General features: G+C 40.6%; 1 protein-coding gene across 5 annotated transcripts in view; it reads right to left on the bottom strand.

Annotated features, from left to right (window-relative positions):
• Nrg1 (neuregulin 1) overlaps positions 1 to 23,348 on the bottom strand; it is a 199,601-nt gene that overhangs the window by 136,007 nt on the left and 40,246 nt on the right. For 4 of the 5 annotated variants that reach the window (XM_085680787.2, XM_048456532.3, XM_048456534.3 and 1 more), the window contains exons 2-5: positions 21,898 to 22,075; positions 13,463 to 13,584; positions 7,307 to 7,357; positions 4,378 to 4,428 (exon numbers count right to left, since the gene is read on the bottom strand). In XM_085680787.2, the coding sequence (XP_085536913.1) occupies positions 4,378 to 4,428; positions 7,307 to 7,357; positions 13,463 to 13,584; positions 21,898 to 22,075 (402 nt within the window). Of the gene's footprint in view, positions 1 to 4,377; positions 4,429 to 7,306; positions 7,422 to 13,462; positions 13,585 to 21,897; positions 22,076 to 23,348 lie in introns of those variants that run through there. The other variant, XM_087901186.1, reaches the window with a different exon arrangement.

The raw sequence follows: 23,348 nt of genomic DNA, 5'->3' as shown, positions 1-23,348 counted from the left end.
GGTAGTATGTTGTCTGGGTTTGAATCCTGTTGGTGTCGCTTTGGACACTTGTTAAGTGGAAAAGGCTTTAGGAGCAACCTGAGCTGCCACCGAGAAAAGGAGGGCATACTAACTAGCACCCAATTAGTGAACATTAACAGATAAAGCTGCTGCAACTATTGTTTGAATCATATTTTGCTATTTAACACTGTTTACCAGGAGCGCAAACTTATTTTCTTTCTTATTGCTGGTCATGAGACTTCTCATTCTTATTTATCTCACACATGCACTAAATTGGCATGGGCAAAGCTTAAATCAAGAATGTCTTTCTTGTAAGACCTGCACTTTTTTATAGCCTTCGGAGACTTGTCCGCAAAATGGGGTCAACGGCAGCTGGCACTTCCGAGCGGTCATTAAGGTTGCTCCAAACAATCCATTTACATTTTTGCTGAGTCTATGTAAGAGGAAACAAGCTGGTTCTACTGACTATGGAGCAGACTCAAGCTGCAATTTGAAAATCTGTCACTATATGTAACGGGACACTTATTGACCCATCCACCCACAGTTCTCCTAGTCACATAAGCCCCATTTGTATAAAATAAATGACTTTAAAAGGACTAGGCTCCTCAATAGGATAATTATTCTAAAAAAAATGGAATATATAAGAAATAAAAATATAGGAAACCTACAATGCATGTTCCCAGTTTTACAAAAAGGAATCGTCAAAAATTTGTCTTATAAGAAGAAGAATAGTATCTTTGATGTTTCATCCATATTTTTGAAATTCTATGAAAAATAAAGAAGGGGAGAAATGAACAAGGAATACGTAGAAGCTAAGCAAAACCCTAAAATATTTTGTCAAGAATTATTTCTTAATTCTTATAATTTCAAAAATGTATTTTTCTAGAGGGCAAGTGGTAGAGATAGAACAGCAAGATCCTAGGTTTCAAATTTCCTATCAGAAAAACACACAAACCATGTCCGTCTAGCTAGGATGAGAACAGTGTGTACGGTGTGTGGAGCATGTCCATCTAACTAGGATGAGAACAGTGTGTACGGTGTGTGGAGCATGTCCATCTAACTAGGATGTGAACAGTGTGTACGGTGTGTGGAGCATGTCCATCTAACTAGGATAAGAACAGTGTGTACGGTGTGTGGAGCATGTCCATCTAACTAGGATGGAAACAGTGTGTACGGTGTGTGGAGCATGTCCATCTAACTAGGATGGGAACAGTGTGTACGGTGTGCGGAGCATGTCCATCTAGCTAGGATGGGAACAGTGTATACGGTGTGCGGAGCATGTCCATCTAGCTAGGATGGGAACAGTGTGTACGGTGTGCGGAGCATGTCCATCTAGCTAGGATGGGAACAGTGTGTACAGTGTGTGGAGCATGTCTAGCTAGCTAGGATGGGAATAGTGTATGGTGTGCAGAGCATGCCCGTCTAAAGGGAACAGTGTACGGTGTACGGAGTGACTAGACAATGGCGGTCAGGGAGACGGGTAGAATGAGAAGCACCGACCAGGAGAAAGCGGACTCCGCCAGTGAAGAAAGTCAATGCCAATGCTATTGCTTCCCATAAGGACCCAGACTGCTTGAAGCTGCTCCTTCTCCTTGTCTGTAATCCATTCTAATCAGAGAAGTGAGGATACCTCTGGGTCTGGGATGGTCAGAGAAGGCATCTGGAACAGGCAGTATTTAAGGACAAACAGACAGCCACCCAGGCAGGTTCTGAGTAAGGACAAGCATATAAACTACCATAGGCTGGGGAGATGCTCAGGAAAAAGCATTTGCAATGCAAATATGAGTCTCCCGAGTTCTACCTGGGTGTGGTGCTATACCCTTAATCACAGAACAGTGGAGGAAGAGACAAGTGGCTCTCTGGGTTTCTTTGCCCACAGCCTAACCTAACTGGTAAGTTTCAGGCCATAAAAGACCCCATTCAGAAATCAGGGTAGACAAATCCTAAATAATAAAACTCAAATCCATATGCACCCACACATACAAACATGTGCACCCACCCGCGTCCACAGAAAGGCACGCACGCGTGCACAAACATGCACACAGTAACAACCCTATTCTCTTTCCTGGGTGAGCATCCATTCATATAGGCAGAACTGGAGGAAAGGGAACTGGGTTGCCTTTGCCTTTGGATACTAATCCCCAAATCATATGGAACTGTCCCAGCACACAAAACGCTTGCTGGACAAGACTTTCCAGATTGTACCTTAGAAAGGAGCAGTGTCTATGGTTCAGAAACAGAGCCCACACACAGGCATGATTTCGTTTGAAAGCAGTTTACTTTCTGTACTCAGGGTTTTCCTAATGTCACCCTGCTTGCTACAATGAAACGGGGAGGGGGGCGCATTCCTCAGGCCTGAGTCTCTCTGACCCATGTGAACTCTTCCATAGTTTTTCACTATAAAACAAATCTGTTTTGAACATTTAAATTCAACTCATTAGTTCTGCCTTGAAACGAGTCCTGTGCTTCTTCCTTCCTTACTCCATGGACTATCCTAAGTAGGCCTAGAATCCTGCACTTGGTTTATACGTTCAATGATAGAACATATTTTCATGAGACTAAAAGGGGACTTACTAATTAGTTCGATAATAATGACCTACCAAGAACGAGAGGGCTGTAGAAAATGGCACACAAACATAGCCTTTATTCCTCCCAAACCTTTACCAAACACTGGGAAGTCACTGCTGAGAAAGAGTGAAATGGAGTCAGATTCCTAACTTATTCCTCTCTCCACATCACTGTAATGAACACTGAAACGTGAACCGGGAGATTCCTTTCAGTTCCCTGAATTCCTGGACAACCAAAGTGTAAGAAATTTTCCCATCCCAGAAGAGCTCACAGGCGCTTAAGGACAACATCCACCATGCTATCCCTGACAGCACGAAGGGCTCCAGTCCTAAGGGTTTCAATGGTGTCATTCAAATCAATCACAAAGGGAGAAATTTTCAGAAAAATGTGCCAAAGAGAGAAATCTAGTATTTCCTTTCATGTACTATTTTTTAAAGCAAAGTTCAGCATGACTCTTTACTATTAGTTGTGTGAATTCCGTACGCTTTTTCCTAATGTTTCCATAAGTAGAACTAAATAACCAATATTGCAAGCATGCCAGCAGAAATTATCATTTGAATATGTAACAAGGGGCCCGAGGAAGCCTGTGAGCTCTCCTAGAATTTCATTTCCTGTTTGATATTCTTAGATTGCTGCTATCAAGCCTCTTAAATGCTGCTGTTTAGGCAAGACACTAACTCGGGAAATAGTAATATTTTTTTTTATTCATTTTGCTTGTTTCCGGTGCTGGGGGTGAAATCCACCCACACTAAGCTCTCCCCCTACGGTGGAAACACACTCCTAGTAAGTAACATATTTCATACCAAATAGTTACAGTGCATATTCTGCTAACCCAAAGGGAAAAAAGCTTTACTATCAAATGCTGTCTACAAAAACAGATTGACAGGAATAAGGAACAACGTTATAAGAAGGATCAACTGCCATTGGGTTTCCGCCCCTGCTGCTAAGTAAGGAAGATATTGTCTCTTAACACATTCTGTAGACTGGGAGAGGAACATGGATGTGTATTTATTAAAGAACTTATCAAAAAATTGCTTCATATTAAGACATAAATTAAGGAGAAGAAAGAATAGCCCTAAGTTTGATTGCCAATATTTAATATGTCTCACTACTTTATATCAAAAATTAATTCAATGCTTTCAATTAATAAATATCAGAAGCTAGTTTTACTAATCCTTGCTAATTTTTTAAGCTCCCTTGATGTCTCACACAGCACCAATCAATCTGGCAGTGGAAGAAGCTCACGAGCACAAAGCACATTTCACATTAAACAGGCGAAACTCATTTGGGATCTTGCCTGGGGACGTGCCTTCAAACGTTTATATAATTACTCACTTGCTATCAAATTTGAATTAAGGGCATCTATATATAGATTCCCCACTCTGTCACAGAAGACTGTAATATGAAATTGAGGAACTTTGGACCAAAATTCCAAACAGCTGGGTATGGTGCCCGTGGCAGTTGCTGAAGGCGTCAAGACAAGCTGAAAAGGAACCCACGAACACCTACCCCAAGCTAGGCCTCAGATGCTGTGCAATTATTTTTCAACATTCAAAAGCACCAGATTCTCCAAAAACCAACACACACATGGCTTCATAGTATTCTCTCATGTCTATTTGGCAGGGAGGAGGTCTCTAGTTAATCTGAAGCACAGGAGGAGACCATTTCTACTCCAAACACAAAGTCCTCATTCTGCACAAGCTCAGTTCGCCACACCTCAATAAAGGCTAAGAGCACCCATAAACGTGCTCATTGGAAGAAGTTATGACCTTGGGTTAAAGACTAGCAAGCAGAAGTGTGTATACTTACATGAAGAAGTATTTGCGCCTTCTGTAGATACTGATATCCTAATGGGAGACTCTATAAGACATAAAAATGGAGTAAAGTTTTATTGAGTCACGCCACTTGACAGTTAGAAAGTTGCCAGGCTCTGGAATTGCCTTGAAATGCCGTACTAAAAAGCAACGCAGGAGCCGAACAGCGGTACCCTTAAGACAGGAAAATGCTCGCACTACGCAAGGATCGCAGAGACAGCCCTGCTCTGAAGACTTCTCAAAGAGACTGGAAAGGAGGGAGCGCACCCGGCAAGGCACCCACAGACCAACTGTGAAATGAGCTTTGGGGAAATAGTCTTAGCAAGTCTACAGCACAGGTGGAATAGGTCATTCCTTAGGTATAGGTTTGAAGTCGAAGAGAATTCCACTGCAACAGAAGGGTCGGCTTTCACACATTGGGTTCTCAAGAGTGGAAATATTTCCAGGCAATTTGGGTCAGCATAAACATCCTGACCCACGACAGTGCCAAACAAAGTCCATGCAAGTCCCATTGCAGCAGTCACACGAGGAGCCAACGGAACATGCTGAGCAAGCGAAAACAAGTTAGGGAGGTACAAGATGTGCTTAGGTAGCAAGGATGGGGGAAGAATAAAATAGCATTTTAGTATTGACAGAGCATTAGGAATGCAGGGAGAGAAAAAAAAATGAGACCGAAAGATTTTTAACCCTAGGAAATCAGAAAAACAAACAAAAAACTCAGTCTTAAAGAAAGTTGAAAATCAACAGCTAGAATACCATATTCAGGTCACATTTCAGGAAATGTGAAAGACAGTACCAACTACCCTAGAGAAGCAACAAAGAACTTTAAAAGCCCAGTTACCTAACCATGTCTACTGATCATGATAATGAAGTCCTTACATTGAATAAATATCTGGATGAAAGGTAAAGGGACTTACTCTATTCTTTGTTTCTCTGCCTCTCTGTACCCCCCTCCCACTCCCCACCCATCCTACTCTCAGATTCTGGACAGTGGTGTTGAAGAAAAGAGGAAATCCTGAGGGGGGAACATAGAAGAAGACTGTGCAGGGTTCTCTGAACCACTATGGCTTTAAAAAGGCATGGTCAAGGTGAGAAACGGCAACTATGCCAACCCATGAGTAGATTGGGGAGTTGTGCAGACAGCCCTGAGTTCCAGGAACCCACCCTTCTCCTACCTGAGACACCCAACTCAACGTATCTAGCACTTTAGCGGTCTTCTGTAAAATGAGGGGAAATAACGCTCGTCTCGTGATTTTGTCAAAACTGGCAAATGAGTTACAATCTTGATAAATCAAAAGGAACCAGATAAAAGCAAGTTATCATTATAACCCAGGAAGAAGGAGAGAAAGAGAGAGACCGTGAATTTGAAAGAGAGGACGGATGGGTGTATCAGACAGTTTGGAGGGGAAAGGGAAGGGGGGGCAAAGATGTAATTTTATTATATCCAAAAATAAAAGAAATTACAGAAAGGAAATGAGTTTTCAGTCTCAACTGTCCACAAATTTACTGCTAAATAAATACTAATTTTTGAATTTCCTAGGGTTCTCTTAGCCATAAAATCATAGAAAATAAAGTACACTTCTCACCCCTCATCAATGAACTTTCTCACTGTAACTGTTGGAAACCATTACAGAAAAACACAACCCAATCAAAATCCAGGGTTGAGACACTCAATCCTAAAGGATGCATCTTCAAAATACTCCCACACCTAAGGCTAAGGACATATTACAGAAAGACTGTAAAAGCCAGGGACTCGGAAAGTTATGGTGAAAGTATCTAGCTCAGAAAGTGAGAAACTACACCCATGAGGTCTCGCCAACATGACTGCATAAACTTGAGCTGAACAAAGACAACAATAGATATGTCACAGTAGACCAGGGAAAGCCCACAAGACCTCAGTCCTGCACAAAGAACCACAGGCAACCAAGGAATGTTAAGAGTAAAAAAAAAATAGTTTTCCCCAGGGAAAAGTATACCAATTGGTTATCCAATAGCAAATCGTCGGCCTTGAAAATAAATATAGAAGTAAGATTATGCACACTGAGCATGCAGGTTATATTTAGGAATATTTAAGAGGTCATGCAGTGGAAAGAGAACAAGGAGGGGTATATGAGAGGGTTTAGAGGGAGGGGGAAGAGAGAGAAATGGTGTAATTATTTATAATCTCAAAAAACTGAAGAGTGGGCATGGTGGTGCACGGCTGTAATCTTAGTTCCAGGGAAGCAGCAAAGGACCCCCAAGAGGGATGCTGGACTGAGCCACATAGCAAATCTCTGTCTCAAGAACAATTAAAAACAAGGCAGATGAAATCATTCTGTAACTAGCAGCAAAATCAGTGAATTCTGGTTATATATGGGTTTGTAGAGTTGGCAGATAAGAAGCTTGGGTCTTCCCAGCCTGCAACTACCACCAGTAAATATTACAGGCAAAAATGAAAGGAAATAGAACATGACAATAACATTTGGGAAAAGTCAAGGTTTTTGTCGTTGTTTCGGATTTAGTGAACCAGAATCTGCCAACAGCATCCCAAAGGTCAGACATCAGATGCTGGGTCCACTGTCTAGGTTCACAGTCTTCTTCCAATGAATGGGTTGCCCAAGCAACCAAGAGAAGCAGGCTCAAAGATAGAAAATCTGATCCTGTATCCCTAAGGTTTCTCTTCAACTTGTCTAATACCACAAAGCGGCGTGTAGATCTGATCATTCTCTCCTATTTGTGTCTTGAGCCACCATTCAGGGATACAGCAAAGAAACGTCCTGCCCCAAGTAAAATTCAAAAAGGCAGGAGGAAGCTGAGAAAACCCCTGGAGCAGCAGGAAGAGCTGAAATTTGGATGCAAAGGGAGTGCTGATTAGTACCGATGAGCAGCCAGCAGTTAAGCCTCTCATACTGGTTAGTAAAAACTTGCCAGGCTCCGTTCCTTACCTGAGGACACATATGCTCTTTCGGTGGAGGCTGGCATGCCAGTGGTGAACTCTGCAAGAAAGAAAAGGTGACAGGCGATTACAGGGCACAGCAGGAGTCTGGGATCTGGGGCCATTGACTGCCTTCCAGATGCAAGCGGGTGCGAGAAAGGCGCACTGCGTGAAGACAGTTCAAATAAATAGTTCTTCTTTCGTGGGGGAAGAGCCTGAGATGAATTACGCTAAGTAATTATGAGGAACCGTTTGCTCCCCCTGGGGTGAATGAGGAAGAAAGCACTAGAGAGACGGATGGTGGGTTCCTTGGAAGGGAAAAAGAAATGGGGAATTAAGAGCGTCAAAGTCATTGCCACACCAAAGCGAGGTAACTTCTAATCTTGAGGAGGCTGGAAAATTACTGTTTTGTTCAAAAAAAAAAAGCAAGCAGTGTTTTCTGTCGGGATTGGCAGATGACACCAAGTTCTGGCATGGAACTCTTCAAATCGCCAGAGAAAAGCACGGTGGGAGCATTATCGTCTGGTACATGTTGGCTACTCCGGACAGAGCCTGCCTGAGCTGGTACTTCCCTGAAGGAAAGAAGGATAAACTTGCACAGCAGGGAACACCATCATCCTGAGAATTATGAGACCTACTTAAGACTCTAAAATTGTTCTTCCAGCTCTAAGGATGGAATAAAGGAGGCTAATACAGTCTATGTAGCTCAGCGTTCAGTCCTAAGACTGGCTCTAGTCGGTTAGATTCTGTTCAAAGGCAGTTTCGTGATAGTAGGATGATGCAAAGGTAAAATGATAGAATCCTTCCGCCTTGACTAAGTATAAGTTATCTAATGCTGTATACTCTCACCCTCCCTAACCAGGACAAAAATAAGCCAAGTCTCATATGATGTCAGCTACCATACAAAACGAGGGGGGGGGGGCAGAGAAATACATAAAGCTCAATAAAAACAATAACAAAGTATTACATCTGCCTGAAACTCTTAGAAGGTCATGTAGGCTATCATTTTAAGTCTAAACTAATACTTGATTAATCATAGAGTGATGTGCTCATTACCAATGCAATCCTTTTAACCACAGATAGTACCGTGATGGGACCAGCCTAACACGGAAGAAAAATCGATTGAAGTGATAATTCCCCTTCAACTTTTGAATTTTTTGAGGGACCCAAGAATTTGAGGAACTAGAGAGAATAAAAGTCCCGTGAGAGAGATTCGGAAGAGATGGTCAAGTATCAAAGACCAGAAATATGTCTTTCAAGAAGCCCAGATGTTATCTTCTTAGTGCAAAGTAAGAGAGCCTTCTAAAGTCAAGCATTTGCAAAGTAAGACTGTTTTCATGACATCAAAATTTCCTCCACCGCTTCTTATGCTCATTAGAAAGGGGACAAAGTAAAAGGGATTTGAGAATGAGGGTGTAGGACACCCTCAGAAATTTCTCATGCAGGGGGCAGCAGAGAGGAATGTTCTCAGCTGAACCAGTGGGGACACTTGTTCCTGAAGCAAAGGCAAGTAGTTGTATTGAGGCAGGCTGTAGAAAATACAATAAAATCGCTCTTTTTTTGGAAACGTAGAAACTGAGGAAACTTTTTGTAATCCCAGATTCACAATCGTCGTTCCTCTGCAGACACGCCTGGAACGCTTCCAACATCAGGCTTTCCAACCTTGTGCCCACATTGACAGATCCCTCCTTATTCTGCCCTTCAGAATGCATCAATGGCTTGACCACCACATTGCCTGTCAAGGGTTGGGCAAAGAGCCAAGCCCAACCTGATGTCAAAATTTTCTCCACATTTATTTTTGGCAAACCGAGTGATTGTCTACTGTGACCTTCCAAGAAGATTAAAAAAGGAAAAAAAAAGACCTCAGCACAGAGGACAGGTTAACTGTAACTTCCTCTTGTGATTGGATGCAGCATTAGAGACAAATGGTCATAGTAACAAATGGTTGCAGCCGTTATATCTGGACATGGAAGCTCCTGAAGATAGCGCCCTTCCTAAATTAGATATTTATCCTGGAGATCTTTAAAACCTCTTTAATGACTGTGGTTTCGGTAAAAATATTTCCTGAATTAATATTGAGGAAATGTAAGCTCAGAGCTTAACAAATAACTTATAGGTTCAAAACAGAGACTTTAAAAAGATCTTTGCTATTAAGAAATGTCAATCCAATTGATTAACACTAATTACCCAGAAAGCCCTTCTGCCGTGTGCAGGGTTCAAGGATTTAAACAAAAAATCTGCTTGTTTTTAGTATAATTGGAATTTTACATTCCACTTTCAGATTTTAAAAAGACTTCAGTCCTGCAATCTCCTCGCCTAGCAGCTAAGTGATGGATTTTAGCACAGTAAGTTGGTTCGTTAGATTTACAAAGGTCTACTCGATGGTGTAAACAGTGAGGCTTTAGAATCGTCAGGAATTGAACACTGATGACCATCTCACGCTTAGCAGACCTGAAAACATAACACTGCTGTATTTTTCATGTTTGAAAAATGATTTTAATAAACTGGATTGAGTCTCAAGTGCAATGGCTGATAAGTGTCTTCTGGAAAATAATTTTTCTAATGAATAAAAATGTATGACTTGTTGGAGACTTTGTCATGAGCATAATGAGAACATAAATATTCGGGAAAACACACACACATATGGGATGTCTGTGCAGATTTAACATACATTATATAATTCGTTATTTCCCTAAACTTCTAAGGCTCTACTATGCATACCAAATTGTGATTAAAATAGATTTTAATAGTGGGTGCACTAATTCACTAGCAATGGTAAAACATGAACTCAGGAACATCTTAGAATATCCGAACTTTTATTGTACTCAATGCATACATAAGCAACAGAGAAGTTTTCAAATTAATAAATGCTGTAGGGGTACTACGCATAATCTGTCATATTCTAACCATATTATTAATGTGTATTAGCTTTCATGAGCACCCTACATAATATAATATTCATGGAGAATGACAAACAAGTTTTAAAATCTCCTGGACTCCAGGCTCAGTGGTGCATGCCTTTAACCCCAGTAATTAGTCAGGAGGCAAAAGCAAGCAGCTCTTTTTGAGTTCCAGGCCAGTCTGGTCTATATAGCAACTTCAAGACCAGCCAGAGCTGCGTAGTGGACCTTGTCTCAAAATAATAAACACATAAATAAAAATAGGCAAAACCTTCCTGCCATTCTTCTCACTGTGACTTCACAAGCTGTTTACCAATATATTTCCCACAATACCATGCTTGGAAGAGAGGTAAGGGCTAACTAAGCCCATGACGCAGATGAGCCAAAATTTTAAAACACAAAATATAAGCTATTCAAACGTTATTAAAAATATTTTTTTGTTTCGCAAATAGAACAACAATGATTCTGAGCCCAATTATTCCTATGGGAGCCTGAACCTCATATAAGTTTTCTCCTGATTAAAAAAGAAAACTCACGATATGATTGAGTGGCTGTATATTCTCCCACAGTAACCTCTGCACAGATAGCAAACCAATTATGTCTGTGGGTCTTGTCTTTGCTCCTTTATTCTAATATCCAAGTGTTTTCCTAGAGCTTGTTAGCTAAGAATTAATTGTGAAATTAGGATTTCTTAGAGAAAGACGAAGCCAAATAACTAGATAAAAATGAGCCCCCAGAGTATGGGCTGAGGGAAAACATGTGTGGCCCTTTCCTCTGCCAATATGTATTTTGTAACTGGCCACAGGACGGTTATGACTTACCATAATATTTCTAGGAAAATCAACATTAGACACTAGAAGGTTACACATGTCTACACATATTTACACATGTAAATTCTTTCTTCCAATTTCACAAAGCAATGAAAAGACATCAGAAAGGGCCAACGATAAACAAATTCTTCAAATGTAACTTAATAAATGAGTGACTACACATGTGTTCTTTTTTGAAGCGCTTGAATATTTTGGCAATATGGTCACGATTTCACTGAAGCAAATAAAAACAAGCACAAGGAATTTCTTAAATTTTTATTAGGCATCTCATATCTAGCAGCTAATTGAAATAGATCTACTCAGTCACACGTGGGTGTAGCTTCACCCCCACTGGTTAAGCAGTGGACAGGATATATGGCCAGGTGTAAATCCTCGCTAATTCTCTGGGTTTCATGGCATGGTGTGGCATGGTCCCTGCTAATCATATCCTTCCTAGCACAAATCTTGTTGGGAGACAGAGAAAAATAGATCACAAATAAATAGTATCCTCTACAGTCTAGCAGGTCCAAGGGCTAACCTGGGCTACAGACACTGACAGAAAAGCAAACAAGCAAAGCAATGTCACAAAAGAATAAAATAATCCCATGAACTTTTTATTTTTGTTAGGTTAAGAAAAAAAGGCTCAATATCATAAGTACCTCTAACCTTCAATCCTCAAAAGTTAAATTTATCAATACTATAAATTCAACTTTGAGCACTAGACCATGATTTGAAAATTAATCGGATGGCTCGTTTATGTGAGAAATGTGAAAATGAGAATTATCAAACTTTTGTTCCCTCCAAACTAACAATAAAATGACCCTAGAGATGTTTTCCAGGACTATTATAGGGGTCGATCATCTCTGTTTTATCCTGTAAACCAGAAGCCATGGAATAATCAATATAATCATACTATAAGTAATGATAATACTCTCATTGTATTTATCTGGGAGTATATAGTATACATAGCTACAAAAATCCAGCCTGAATGTCACAATCGTAATTCACAATTTACATTAAGAAGACATATTAAAATAGAATTACAAGAAAGAACAGCTTTCAAAACATGACACAGAGACCATGATATTCTCAAAAAAGACAAAATTATTGTTTTCAAAAATCATGACCTAAACCACAGTAAAGAGTAAGCTATTGAAATTAATTAATGCTTAAATTTTGAGTTTTCTGCAGCAATTCTAAAAAAATCACATACAGACTAAAGTAATAGGAGAAAAATGCTCTGCTCAACCTGTGTCAATTAAACACCAAAGTGACATTGTACTTGCTCATTTACATGTTAAATGGCATTTGCACTTATTCAAAAGCATGGCTTCAGAAACTAGCAGTTAAAACTACTTCTCATTGAGTCTCCTTTACTCCCACCAGAGGGAACTATCTATAGTGAAAGGTATCTACAGTGAAAAGTAATAGACTTTGATGATGTCACTCTAGACTTCCTGGGCAAGTCCAGAGAAGAACAGTCACTAACCTGGATTTTCGTGAGACTGCTCCAATTTTTTTTATTCTACTCCCCTCTCCCTGACATAAAGGGTCATGTGAGGATCAAGAGATACAAACTAATTCAGTCTCTTAAGGACTTAACCTTACTGTTACTTACTCCTCCCATGATGGCCTGCCATTGCAGCCTTATTACTGCAAAAGGCCATGTCCTGCCATAGAAAGTTTCTCATCTTTACCAAGAAGCAGAGAAAGCAGGATTGGGCTTATAAAAATTCACATCATTTCAAGACACAATAGACACAGTAAGACTTTTGAAATGGCACCCCAAAGTGCCAAGGTTTGAAGAAACATTGTTAGGCTCTCATGAGCTCTTGCAAAATCATCACAGGTTGGGTTACTGACCTATAAGACGACACAAGCCAGCAACTGCAGCCTTCGGATTTCCTAAGAGGGCTGAGGGAAGTTGTTAGCCGGGAGACAGTACTTCCTGTGTCTGACTCCTTCCTGTGTTAAGCAAATCCTCCCCAACAGCTCTCAGGAGGCTGGGTCAGAAGCTCGACGCCTTTACAAAGTAGAAAATTCACTGCCTCTCAGGTGTTCCTAATTTCAAAACTAGCAGCCCGAAAAAGTCAGTGTACTTAGCTTGCTATTAGCTTGGTGTAATTGCTTAAAATACACAATGGAACACTAAAACTGCAGGTCTTGCAGAAAAATAAAACAGATGCATTTGTTCATATGTATGGACGCATACATAAGTACACTTGTTTTTACATGTGTTTGAGTGTCTGTATGTGTGTATGTATAGAATGTATATAAACTATATAACTGTATTGTGTGGTTGATAGGACCAAAGACTTGACTGCCCTTTTTAACCAACTCAAGCAGGTGTGTGTATGTGTGTGTGTGTGTGTGTGTGTGTGTGTGTGTGTGTGTGTGTAAAGATTAACCCATGGATCCCTCACACATCTGAGAAACAGCAGGTGGCAGGTGTCTTACCATTTGAGTCGATGATGGTGATGTTGGCAGAGGCGCTGTCGTTCCCTAACTTGCTGATCACTTTGCACATATACTCTCCGGAATCAGCCAGCGATGCTTTGTTAATTCGAAGCTCTGACTTCCTGTGAGATTGAGACCAAAGTCGTGTAAGTGTGTCACAGAAATTTATCTTCAGCATCAATATATAATAAAATACACTTTCCTGGGTTCAGAACTCTCAATTTCCCCCTTCCTACCCTACAGATACAATGGTAAAATGTCACTTGTTATCATATCAGTTCCGGCGTATGTTTCAGCCAGACCAAACATACGGTATCGCAGGAAACTACCTATGACGTAATCTTAATTTTATCACACAGATAGTGAAGTTGGTGCTCTCTGGTGGTGCCCTTCATTCCTCTGCTACCACTGCTCTTAGCTGGCAAATTTTCTGTCCTCATCACATCTCAGTGTCGCCCTGAGAACATACATAAAAGTAACATTGTATGGACTGACCAGGTTATATTTAGGAATATATGTACATACATATATGCATGCCATAAAAATTAATGGGGGAGAAAGAGGTCCTGGATTTGAAGGAGAGTGGGGAGGGGGAAATTGAGAGGGTTTAGGGCTTGGAGAGAGGAAAGGAAAGGGAGAGATGTCAAAACTAGATTCTAATCTCAAAAGTTCAAAACAAAGGTTTGGGAAGAGAAGAAAAATATTTAAGCTGGTTTCTTATAAGCCCAATAGAAAGAATCATTTAATGGAGTCTATGATAGATAAGAATACTCCACACATCTCTGTGGAGTGACATCAAAAAAAAAAAAAAGGTAATTTCTATGGGGTGGATTTATCATTTCCAGAGATAGGAAAGGTGTCCTCCCTGCAGATTGCCATTGCTGGGCACAAAGTGCCTCCCAAATGGCTCTTGAGACTGGAATAAATATTCCTGCTACAGTAGCCCACTTTTAGAACCCTCTCACCATTAAATCCATAGCCACCATTTCTTTAATGTGGATGCTGGTGGGATGTACACTCACGCCTCCTTTATTGTTGGGCGTGGCCTGTAATTTAGGCTATCTATGGCCCACAAAAGCTCAGAACTGCTAGGACTGGCTCAGTGTTTGCAAAGGGCTTTATGTGGTGGAAGTGGGTGAGCTGATCAGACTAGCCCAGGCTGGCTCAAAACTCATTACAGCAAGGATAACTTGAATTCATGGAAAACCTCCCGACTCGGTCTCCCAAGTGATGGCATTATAAGTATGACCACCACTCTGTGCTTACAAAGACTGTTAAGCACCGTTCTGCATTCTAGCTTAGCATTTGAGAGCCATGCCCTGTAGTGAGAACAATGGGAGGAAAAAGGGCAGGAAGGGAAGACGGCAATATTGGTGGTTGCTTTCATGTTTTGCTATTTTCTCCATATTGTGTGGTCTTTTTGCCACATAGTATTAATCTTCAGGTGGAAAGTATGGTTTCAAACTTCAGGCCTTCTCTTCTACTCCAGTCTAGTAGATGGCATTGATCAAAATCAACCAAAATCCCACACATAGGCCTCATGCTTCTACCCTAGTGCCTCTGACAGGCCATAATTCACCCCCACTCAGAGTGCCTTGTATTTCTACCTGGCCTTACTGATCTTCAAAGGCCATCTTCAGTGTCAAGCCCTTTGATAAACTTTTCACGGCCAAATCATGCAACTGGAGCATCTCTCTCCTTATCGAGATCCTTGCCATCCCCCTGCCTCTCCTGCAAAGCCTTCTTACTACAGATCTCTCACTACATCTTCTGTCCAGATGCAACCAGAGCAGGCAGTCTGCGATTTAAAAAAAAAAGCCACTGGTGTCCTCACAACAGCACACAGCACAGTGTTGCCCCTGGATTGTCCCACAGGCAATACTGGATACATGTAGGAATGGATCAAAGAAGTTTTGGGATGACCCTGCTTATGCTATCAAAGGCCCTAATATACCCAATGCAGACAGCAGGAAGCAAGATGCAATGTAAAGGGGGCAGTGACAGTATTAGGAGGGGGCAGATCCAGGGCAGCCATGACCAGGTCAGCTTGTTAGTCAGAAAGTTACCTCTACTAGCTGTAACTCCCCAAAAAAACAACAGTCAAACTTAGCAGGGGTCATGATGGAGTGTAATCATAACAAATGGGTTCTCTTCAACAACACTGGAAAACATTAAAGCCCTACCTACCCCTCAAGCTTCTCAGAAACTTTAATATAACTAACAGACTCTGAATAGCCAGGAGAATAATATATATCACTTAACTTCTATCTACTTACTTAGCCAACTCTTTCTTCTTTCACTTAGCACATCTATTCACACTTTTGGAAAATAACGGTCCACAGAAGAAGTTGTCAGAAAGATTTACTAGCAATTGCCTTGTTTATCTAAATAAGAGAACCAGCCAAGACTATTTAAGGAATAGCCACTCATTAACCACAGAGGCTATTCAAAGAAAACTTTCCCTAAAGTACCTTTAGAAACCAAAATGGACCATGTTCGCAGCAAATATCGTGACAAATAGATATTTGGTGTTAATAATACTTAACAGCCCCTAAAATTATCAAAATCCCATATTAGATGTCATGCCAGGCTTTGGGAATATTTAAATAAATATTTTCTAATGGAAATTTCTTTGTATATACTTGGTCTACCTGTGATGAGTTTGCTTCATGGTAGGAGGTTCTGAAGCAAAGAAACATAAGAATAAACACTGTAAAAGATTTTTTTCAGCTAAAAACATGGCAAAGTCTTCTGGAAGAATTTTGCTGTCTGATCACGAAATAACAGATGGGAACAACAAATTACGAGGAAAACTAGAAAATATCCTGATCCTCAATATCAGAGGAAGAGCAAATTCTGAATATTAAAAGAGAGAGACTTTTAATGTTAAGACCCAAAATTCTGAAGTCAGACAATTAGAGCAATATTCTAAGAATGTACAGCAACTAAGAAGCCCTGATCTTCCCCATTTATGATTCCAGAAACAATCCTACGCTCGTCTATGAAGACCTCTTTCTTGACCCTGCACAATTTCATATTTTAACTATTGAACTGGATTGAACTATATGAAACAGAGTAATTAAATTTCCAGTTGGCATAATCTTTAAAGGATAGTTCTGAAATCTAAATTCTCCTAATAGGCCTGCCCCATGCTTCCTGGAATACAAACCCAAGTAATATAATCAAATGCTATGATGGACAAAAGGGATTGGGGGGGCACTATTCTGTGTTCAAAAAAAATATTTCACTAAACAATGGAAAGGGGATTTGGGATTTCTTTATGCAAGCGTTTCTCAGTAGTTATACACAAGCCTCTAAGGTGCCTTTTGAAGACAGGTATTACACGTGGTCATACAATCGCTAACGTAGAGACCACCCCTGAGAATCCAGGACAGACCATCAATGGTTTAAGACCAAGACTTATCTTAATTGAGACATGTGTAACAGATATAACCAGATTCAGAAACCAGTGTGGAAATACTCAAGGGTAAGAGATGTAACAATCACAATGCACAAAGAAAATAGAGCTTTCAAGTAGCCTATCTTTCAACACCAGCCATTTAAAGAAGATTTTAAAAAAAAACTGAGAAAAAGAAAGAAAAGGGCATTTAATCTTGGGTGAAATTAATGTTAAAGCAGAATACAAAATCAAATTGGCTAGGAGTCCCAGTACATTTGGAACTGGCTCGGTCACAGCTGGAACTCTGAAGTATATTTTTGAGTGACAGCTGATTAAAAAAAAAAGTAACCAGAGGACTTCAGAAGAAGGTGAATTACAATTGGAGAGAGTCTAGAAATCCTAATAAGAGAAAGAATTCTATTAAAAGAAGAGTCCCACAAGTGAAGAAGGATGAAGCATAATGACTTTAAATACATCACTGCACTGCTACCTCGAAAAAGAAGTGATTTGAGAGTGGCCAAGTGTCCTAAGAAAACTGAGCCTCAGAGAAAAAGAAGTGGGGAAGTACATGGCGGTCTTACATGGGAGACTCTTGGGAATTCAGAACCAAATAAGAAATCTATGACGTTTTTTTGTCGCTGAGACTCAAGACTGGAAGGCCATTTGCCAAGCACACTCTTACAAGGTCTACATGCATGTAGCTCACACGTGTGTGGATGTGTGAGTGTGCCTGTATGTGCATGGATGCATGCCTTCAATTCTGCTTCAGATGTCAACCTGCTTTCTGTGAGAAGGATGTGGAAGGACAAGAGGAACTTCTTAGAAAGCACAACCAGGCAGCATGTTGAACGCCCACATAAACCACACGAAATGATCACTCATTACACAGGGAAACGAGGAATCCTTACATACCATTCCCATGGCCCGTCAAAGTGCATCAGCAGCTAAGAAAAGGACTATACATGAACTTTCCTGATATAGAGCTGTTCATGAGTGGCCACTGAGAACAGCAGAACACCCTAAATTCATTCATCCATCCACTCATTAACCTCTCCATACCCGGAGGGAGCTCTTCCCACCACCCACGTGTGTGGAAATCACTGTGGTAGTTGGCTCTCTCCGTCTTCCTTTATATGGGTTCTTGGGTTTGACCGCAGGTCACCAGGCTTGGTGGCAAGCACCATTACCATGCTGAGCCATCTTACCAGCCCCAGAGCAGGTATCAGTAAAATCTTCAAACGGGTTTTGAACAAGCAAAAGCACTTCCAGATCAAATTAAAATACCATCAGCAATGAAAAGCTGAAGCAACACTAGGATTATATAAACATATGCGAAAATGACAAGAACTAGAAGTTTGCCTTTCACACGGCTAATCCACAACAGGTACATCAGTGAGGCCAATCTGACAGGCCCGACGCCTTCAGCTCACTTTCTCGATCCAGATCATCTACCAGGCACAGACAACAAGAATAGAGGGATAAACATATATACAATATGGAGTGGGTCCTGTTTCTTTTAATTGGTCCCACACGCGGCTTCCCAAATAAAACAAACAAAAGCTTAAATATGGATTCAAACCCATAGGAAGAATATGCAGGAAAAGAGGGGGCGGGGTCCAAGAGGAAGATGAGTTTACACAAAGACAGAAACTGCCCGTTGGTATGAAATCTTCTCATAACACGAAGGGATTAAAAGGGAAATTTGGTTGCCATCTGCAATCTAGATAACCAACAGCTGAAAGAGTCAGCATTTGATTTGAACAGACTCCTAGGGAAATCCGACACCTCAAATTAAAATTCACTCCTGCTTAGTTGTTCACAGCCAAAGATTAAATTTAAGTCACATGACCAACCAATCAACTCAACATATTCCTAGTGTCAGGATCAAGGTAACAAAAAGCATTATGAGTATTTGAACAAGAAAAGTATCGATAGGTTTTAGTGATAGCCTGAGCTAATGATACCAGCCACGGTATTCTGACTTCATATACTAAAATCACAAGTACTTGTGAAATTAACATGAATGCTGGAGTCAGGCCTATTTAAATTCTAGGTTTATTTAGTAACCTTACACCCTTTACATTACATTATGTTATACAAAGAAACTTACATAAGTTCATTCTCAAGAGGCTGATTGTTTTTAAAGCAGTATAATAATAATAATATTCATTCTATTTGTTTATAGGACAAATAGAATAATAGAACATTTTGCTAAGGTTAAATTTAGATCTTGTTGGCTACTCTAAAATCTAGCAATGCTAATTTTGAAGCGCTTTAGAAATGACAAATCTTCTGATTGTGAAAATCAATGAGCTGATCCCCTAAGCAGCCACCGACTCTACGGAACTCATGTCTTATTTTGAACTCAAATACATAAACTCTTTTTGTGCCAAGAATAATTTACAATCACATAGCTTGAATAAATTTCTCCCCATTTACTTCTTTGCAGCAAGGCCGGAATTAAAGTGAATAATTTCATAACGCTGGCCTTTCTGATGTGGGTGGGAAATACATTAGTATGTAGACCATGCTCAGAGCTGTCTGGACCTATGCAGTCAATATGAAAATGTCTTCTGGAATGCTAATGGTGCGTTATATGTTATCCCAGTCAGGTAAATGAATAGGCCTTTAAGAGCACATGTATCCTTTCCAGAAACACACTTGCATTAGTTTCTCACATTTTTGTTCTTTCTCTACCTTATTTACCCAACTTTACTTGCTTATTTCCACATATAAGATTGAGGACATGTGCTCTCCAAAAAGTTTCTGCTCCCCTTCAGCCCACATGTGCCTGTCCAAGTATCGGCTCCAACAATGTGTTTCAGCACACGGTCTGGAATTCCCATGTTGTATTAGGACTAAATTAGATTGTCCCTATACAACCATAGGACTGCCTATGCACAGAAGTGGGCCTTCTATCTCTTTGATTTGACTATATCCCTAGCATAATGCCCCTCACAAACTCAAGTTTTGCTAACAATGGGCCAGCTTACAGCTACGTGTGAGAGGTTACCTGGTGTGTGTGTGTGTATACACAAACATAAAACTTAATTTGCCTACTTGATGAAATCAGAACAAAGAGCAAAACCTGTTCCATCCAGTATCTACAATTATTTTTTTGTCTTAACCTCCATTCAGAATCATATCTTTGCAAATTTTCCACTGTTTCTCCTCCTTCCTGCATGGTTCCTACCTTATGACAGAATGGTATAAGAAAGCAAAAAATAAGTAAATAAATCTGTGTTGGAGTGTTTTGCAAGTTCCACGACCCTAGGCAAGGTGTTATATAATTTGTTTGACCCTCAATTTTTCTTTTCCCTTTCTTAAGAATTTGTTCCTGAACAGGACCATGCTATGAAGTGCCACTTGCCTCAAAACATGTGGTGATCACCCTGACTCAGCCTTCCATGTCTGGGATAACAGGTGCGCACCAGGTTTGACTCTCAGTTTTTGAATCTACAAAATTAGTCATCCCATGCCAGCCACTGGACTGCCTTTACCATACGTTGGAATGCATACCAACTCTATGTTAGAAGGGTGCCTGGGCTCTTTACATTGCTCTGTGCTGTGTCTCTGTAATAACACCTGCTGTAGACTGTGATACCCAGCCCCCTTTCTCATACTTTATCTTTCCAAACCAACAGATCTTGCTGACACGATCAATATCAAGAATAAGTGGTATAATTAATAAGGCCATGAGAACTAGGGGGATAATCCCTAATTATTGTCATCAGAGTAATTAGACAGTTTGATAACATTCAATTACATTTGCATCAGAATCATCCTGTTCTCGCTTTCTCATGCGTGTGTGACAACGCTTTGGTAGACAGCTTATGAAATCAAAGGGAAGAAGGGGTGATGTCCTTCTGCTGCTGTTTTTGTTATAAAACCCTGGTCTTCACAGAAGTCTTCTGAGACGTCGGGGCATAAAGCCTCTCAGAGTTGAGAACCACATTAAAGATGTCAGATCAATTAATGAATTGCTCAGAAGAAAAAGAAAGCATATAATTGGTTGTTCTCTTCTTTGATTTCCTCAAAATGTATTTTAATCCTTGTGAAAGCAATTCTTCTCTCTCTCTCTCTCTCTCTCTCTCTCTCTCTCTCTCTCTCTCTCTCTCTTTCTTTCTCTCTAATGTGCATTGGTGTTTTGCCTGCATGTATGTCTGTGTAAGGGTGTCGGGTCCCATAGAACTGAAGTTACAAACACTTGTAGGCTACTATGGGTGCTGGGAATTGAACCCAGGTCCTCTAGAAAAGCAATCAGTGCTCTTAATCACTAAGCCATCTGTCCAGTCCAGTAAAAGCAATTGGTAAAGAAGGAAATACACTGAAATGAAGATTGCTTGGATACTAGAAGCTGCATTAGCTTCGAAGAGACATCTAACGTAGCCACTGAGGTACCACATGTTTCCCATAGGGTGCTTCTAGCATTGCCATGCTCAAGGAGGTAGAAAACATAAGGTCCTTGGCCTAAAGATTACTGCGTTGTCAAATCTGCTATAGTGTTGATGGTCTTTTATAGTATTGTTGGCTAAAAATTCTCATTATTATATAAGACATAATTATATGCGTTAACCCTCACTGTTTGAAAATAATATACACTCACTGCATTATATTTCATAAATGAAGGCAATTGTAAAGCTTTATATGGCATTGGGATTTTGACTGCATTAGACATTGGCACTAAAATATCACTTGTCTTGTTATAAGGAGACCGAATCTCATGTTTCGTGACTTTTACATTAGCTACCACTAATTCCATCTTCCTCCTTCCCTCCCTCCCAGTCCCATCTGACTTCCTACAACTTCCTCTCCGGCTCCCCACTTCTTCATCCAAAAGTTGTAAAAATCATAAACTCCCAAGTTACTTTCTATTTGATAAGACATTCTCTGGCGACTATCCAATCAAAAGCCTTCCTATTCATCATATATCATACTTTACAGCAAATTTAATACTACGATCTATATAACTTTCTCTCCTAAATTATCCCGCTGCTGTTGGCACAAATTCTCCTACTAAATGCACTTGACTCACCCTGGCTTTTTCTGAATCTTGATGTTTTGTGGCTTATTTTTTCGGTTCAGCTCATTCCCATTCTTAAACCATTTGAATCTGAGTGCAGAGTACTCCGAACTGGTTTCACACCGAAGCACTAGCTTGGAACCTGCAGCCGACTCCTGGCTTTTCATCTCTTTCAATCGGGGAGGCAAGGCTGTAAAGAGATGGGAGAAGAAAAAAACCGTGACCATTCGGCCTTTCAAAAGGAAACATACTAATGTTGAAGGAGCTTGATGGGGTCCCAGTACCAAAAGTTTTACTAACTAAAGCAAAATAATAATAATAATAAATAATATTTAATAGCATTTAAATGAGTAGACCAAAATGTATCCCAACTAGGAGAAAATGCCCAAATAAAATAAATCCAGCACAGGGGGTCGGGGTGGGGGAGGAGCCTGGATGATAAACTCATCCCTAAAATATATTCTCAGTAACTAGTTCGTGGTTTAACAAAATCAGTGCTGAGATGGGGATGGGGCTAGGCTTTTCTTTGAGCTGCATGGCCCCGCACCACACATCTGCTTAACCCCGTAAGAAGGTACCATCCTATGTGCCCATTTGTTAGTAGGAAACTGATTTCAGAGTAAATGCCGTTAAGTCTACTTTTTCTTTCCTCGTGGTTGTGACATTTGTAGAGAGTTGAATCATGCCCATCTCATTAAGCATCCCAGGTGTCCCCTTCCTGTAAGACACACGTCCTTCAGCACCCTCCCTCCTGACCCAGCCTGCTGTTGCTCTCCCAGAGACAGGGAGCGACTGACCGCTCCAGATGCTCCCCGTTATCCTGTCCTGGATACAGCATGAACTTAGCATTTCTGAATCTTCAGAAGAGAAGCAGTGAAGAGCCAAATTGTGCTACTTTACATTATCCTGCAGAGGACACATATCATTGTGATTTATACATAACTGCCTATGCGCAGTTTTGATAGAATATGAATGGATAAAGTCGGACAGGGATGAGTAAGAAGTAAAGCTACATAAATATGAACCCAGACTACCAAGAAGCTGAGGGATGGGTATAGGTGGTGTCTTGTCCTAAGTGTCTACAAAGTGTATTTGATTTTTATATTAAAATATTTCCAATTAAAGAACAAACAGATGGCTTTCATCTACACATACAAACTTACTTAATGATCAACCGTTAGAGAACCCGAGACCTCAACAACTCACAGTTTCCGCTGAGTCTGGCAAAGGCCAGCGACAAAGTCTACTTTTCTGCTCAGTTCAGGAATTAGCAGGAAATCCCAGAAAACAAACCCAAGCAAACGAGGCTCTGCCTCACCAGCCCAGCGCATAATTACTCCCTGGGCAAGGACCCAGAGTCCAGGGACACAATCAAGGTCGCCTTACACAGGCACAGAAAGTGGATACCTTGCCCACTCAGGTTATTTGTTTTTCTACGGCTCTGCCCTTACGAGGCAAGCCCC

Source organism: Myodes glareolus, chromosome 23 (assembly GCF_982192425.1).
Source record: "Myodes glareolus chromosome 23, mMyoGla1.1, whole genome shotgun sequence".
NCBI classification, from domain to species: Eukaryota; Metazoa; Chordata; class Mammalia; order Rodentia; family Cricetidae; genus Myodes; species Myodes glareolus.
The sequence above is the reverse complement of the archived record's forward strand: the minus strand, read 5'-3'. Positions and strand labels throughout refer to the sequence as shown.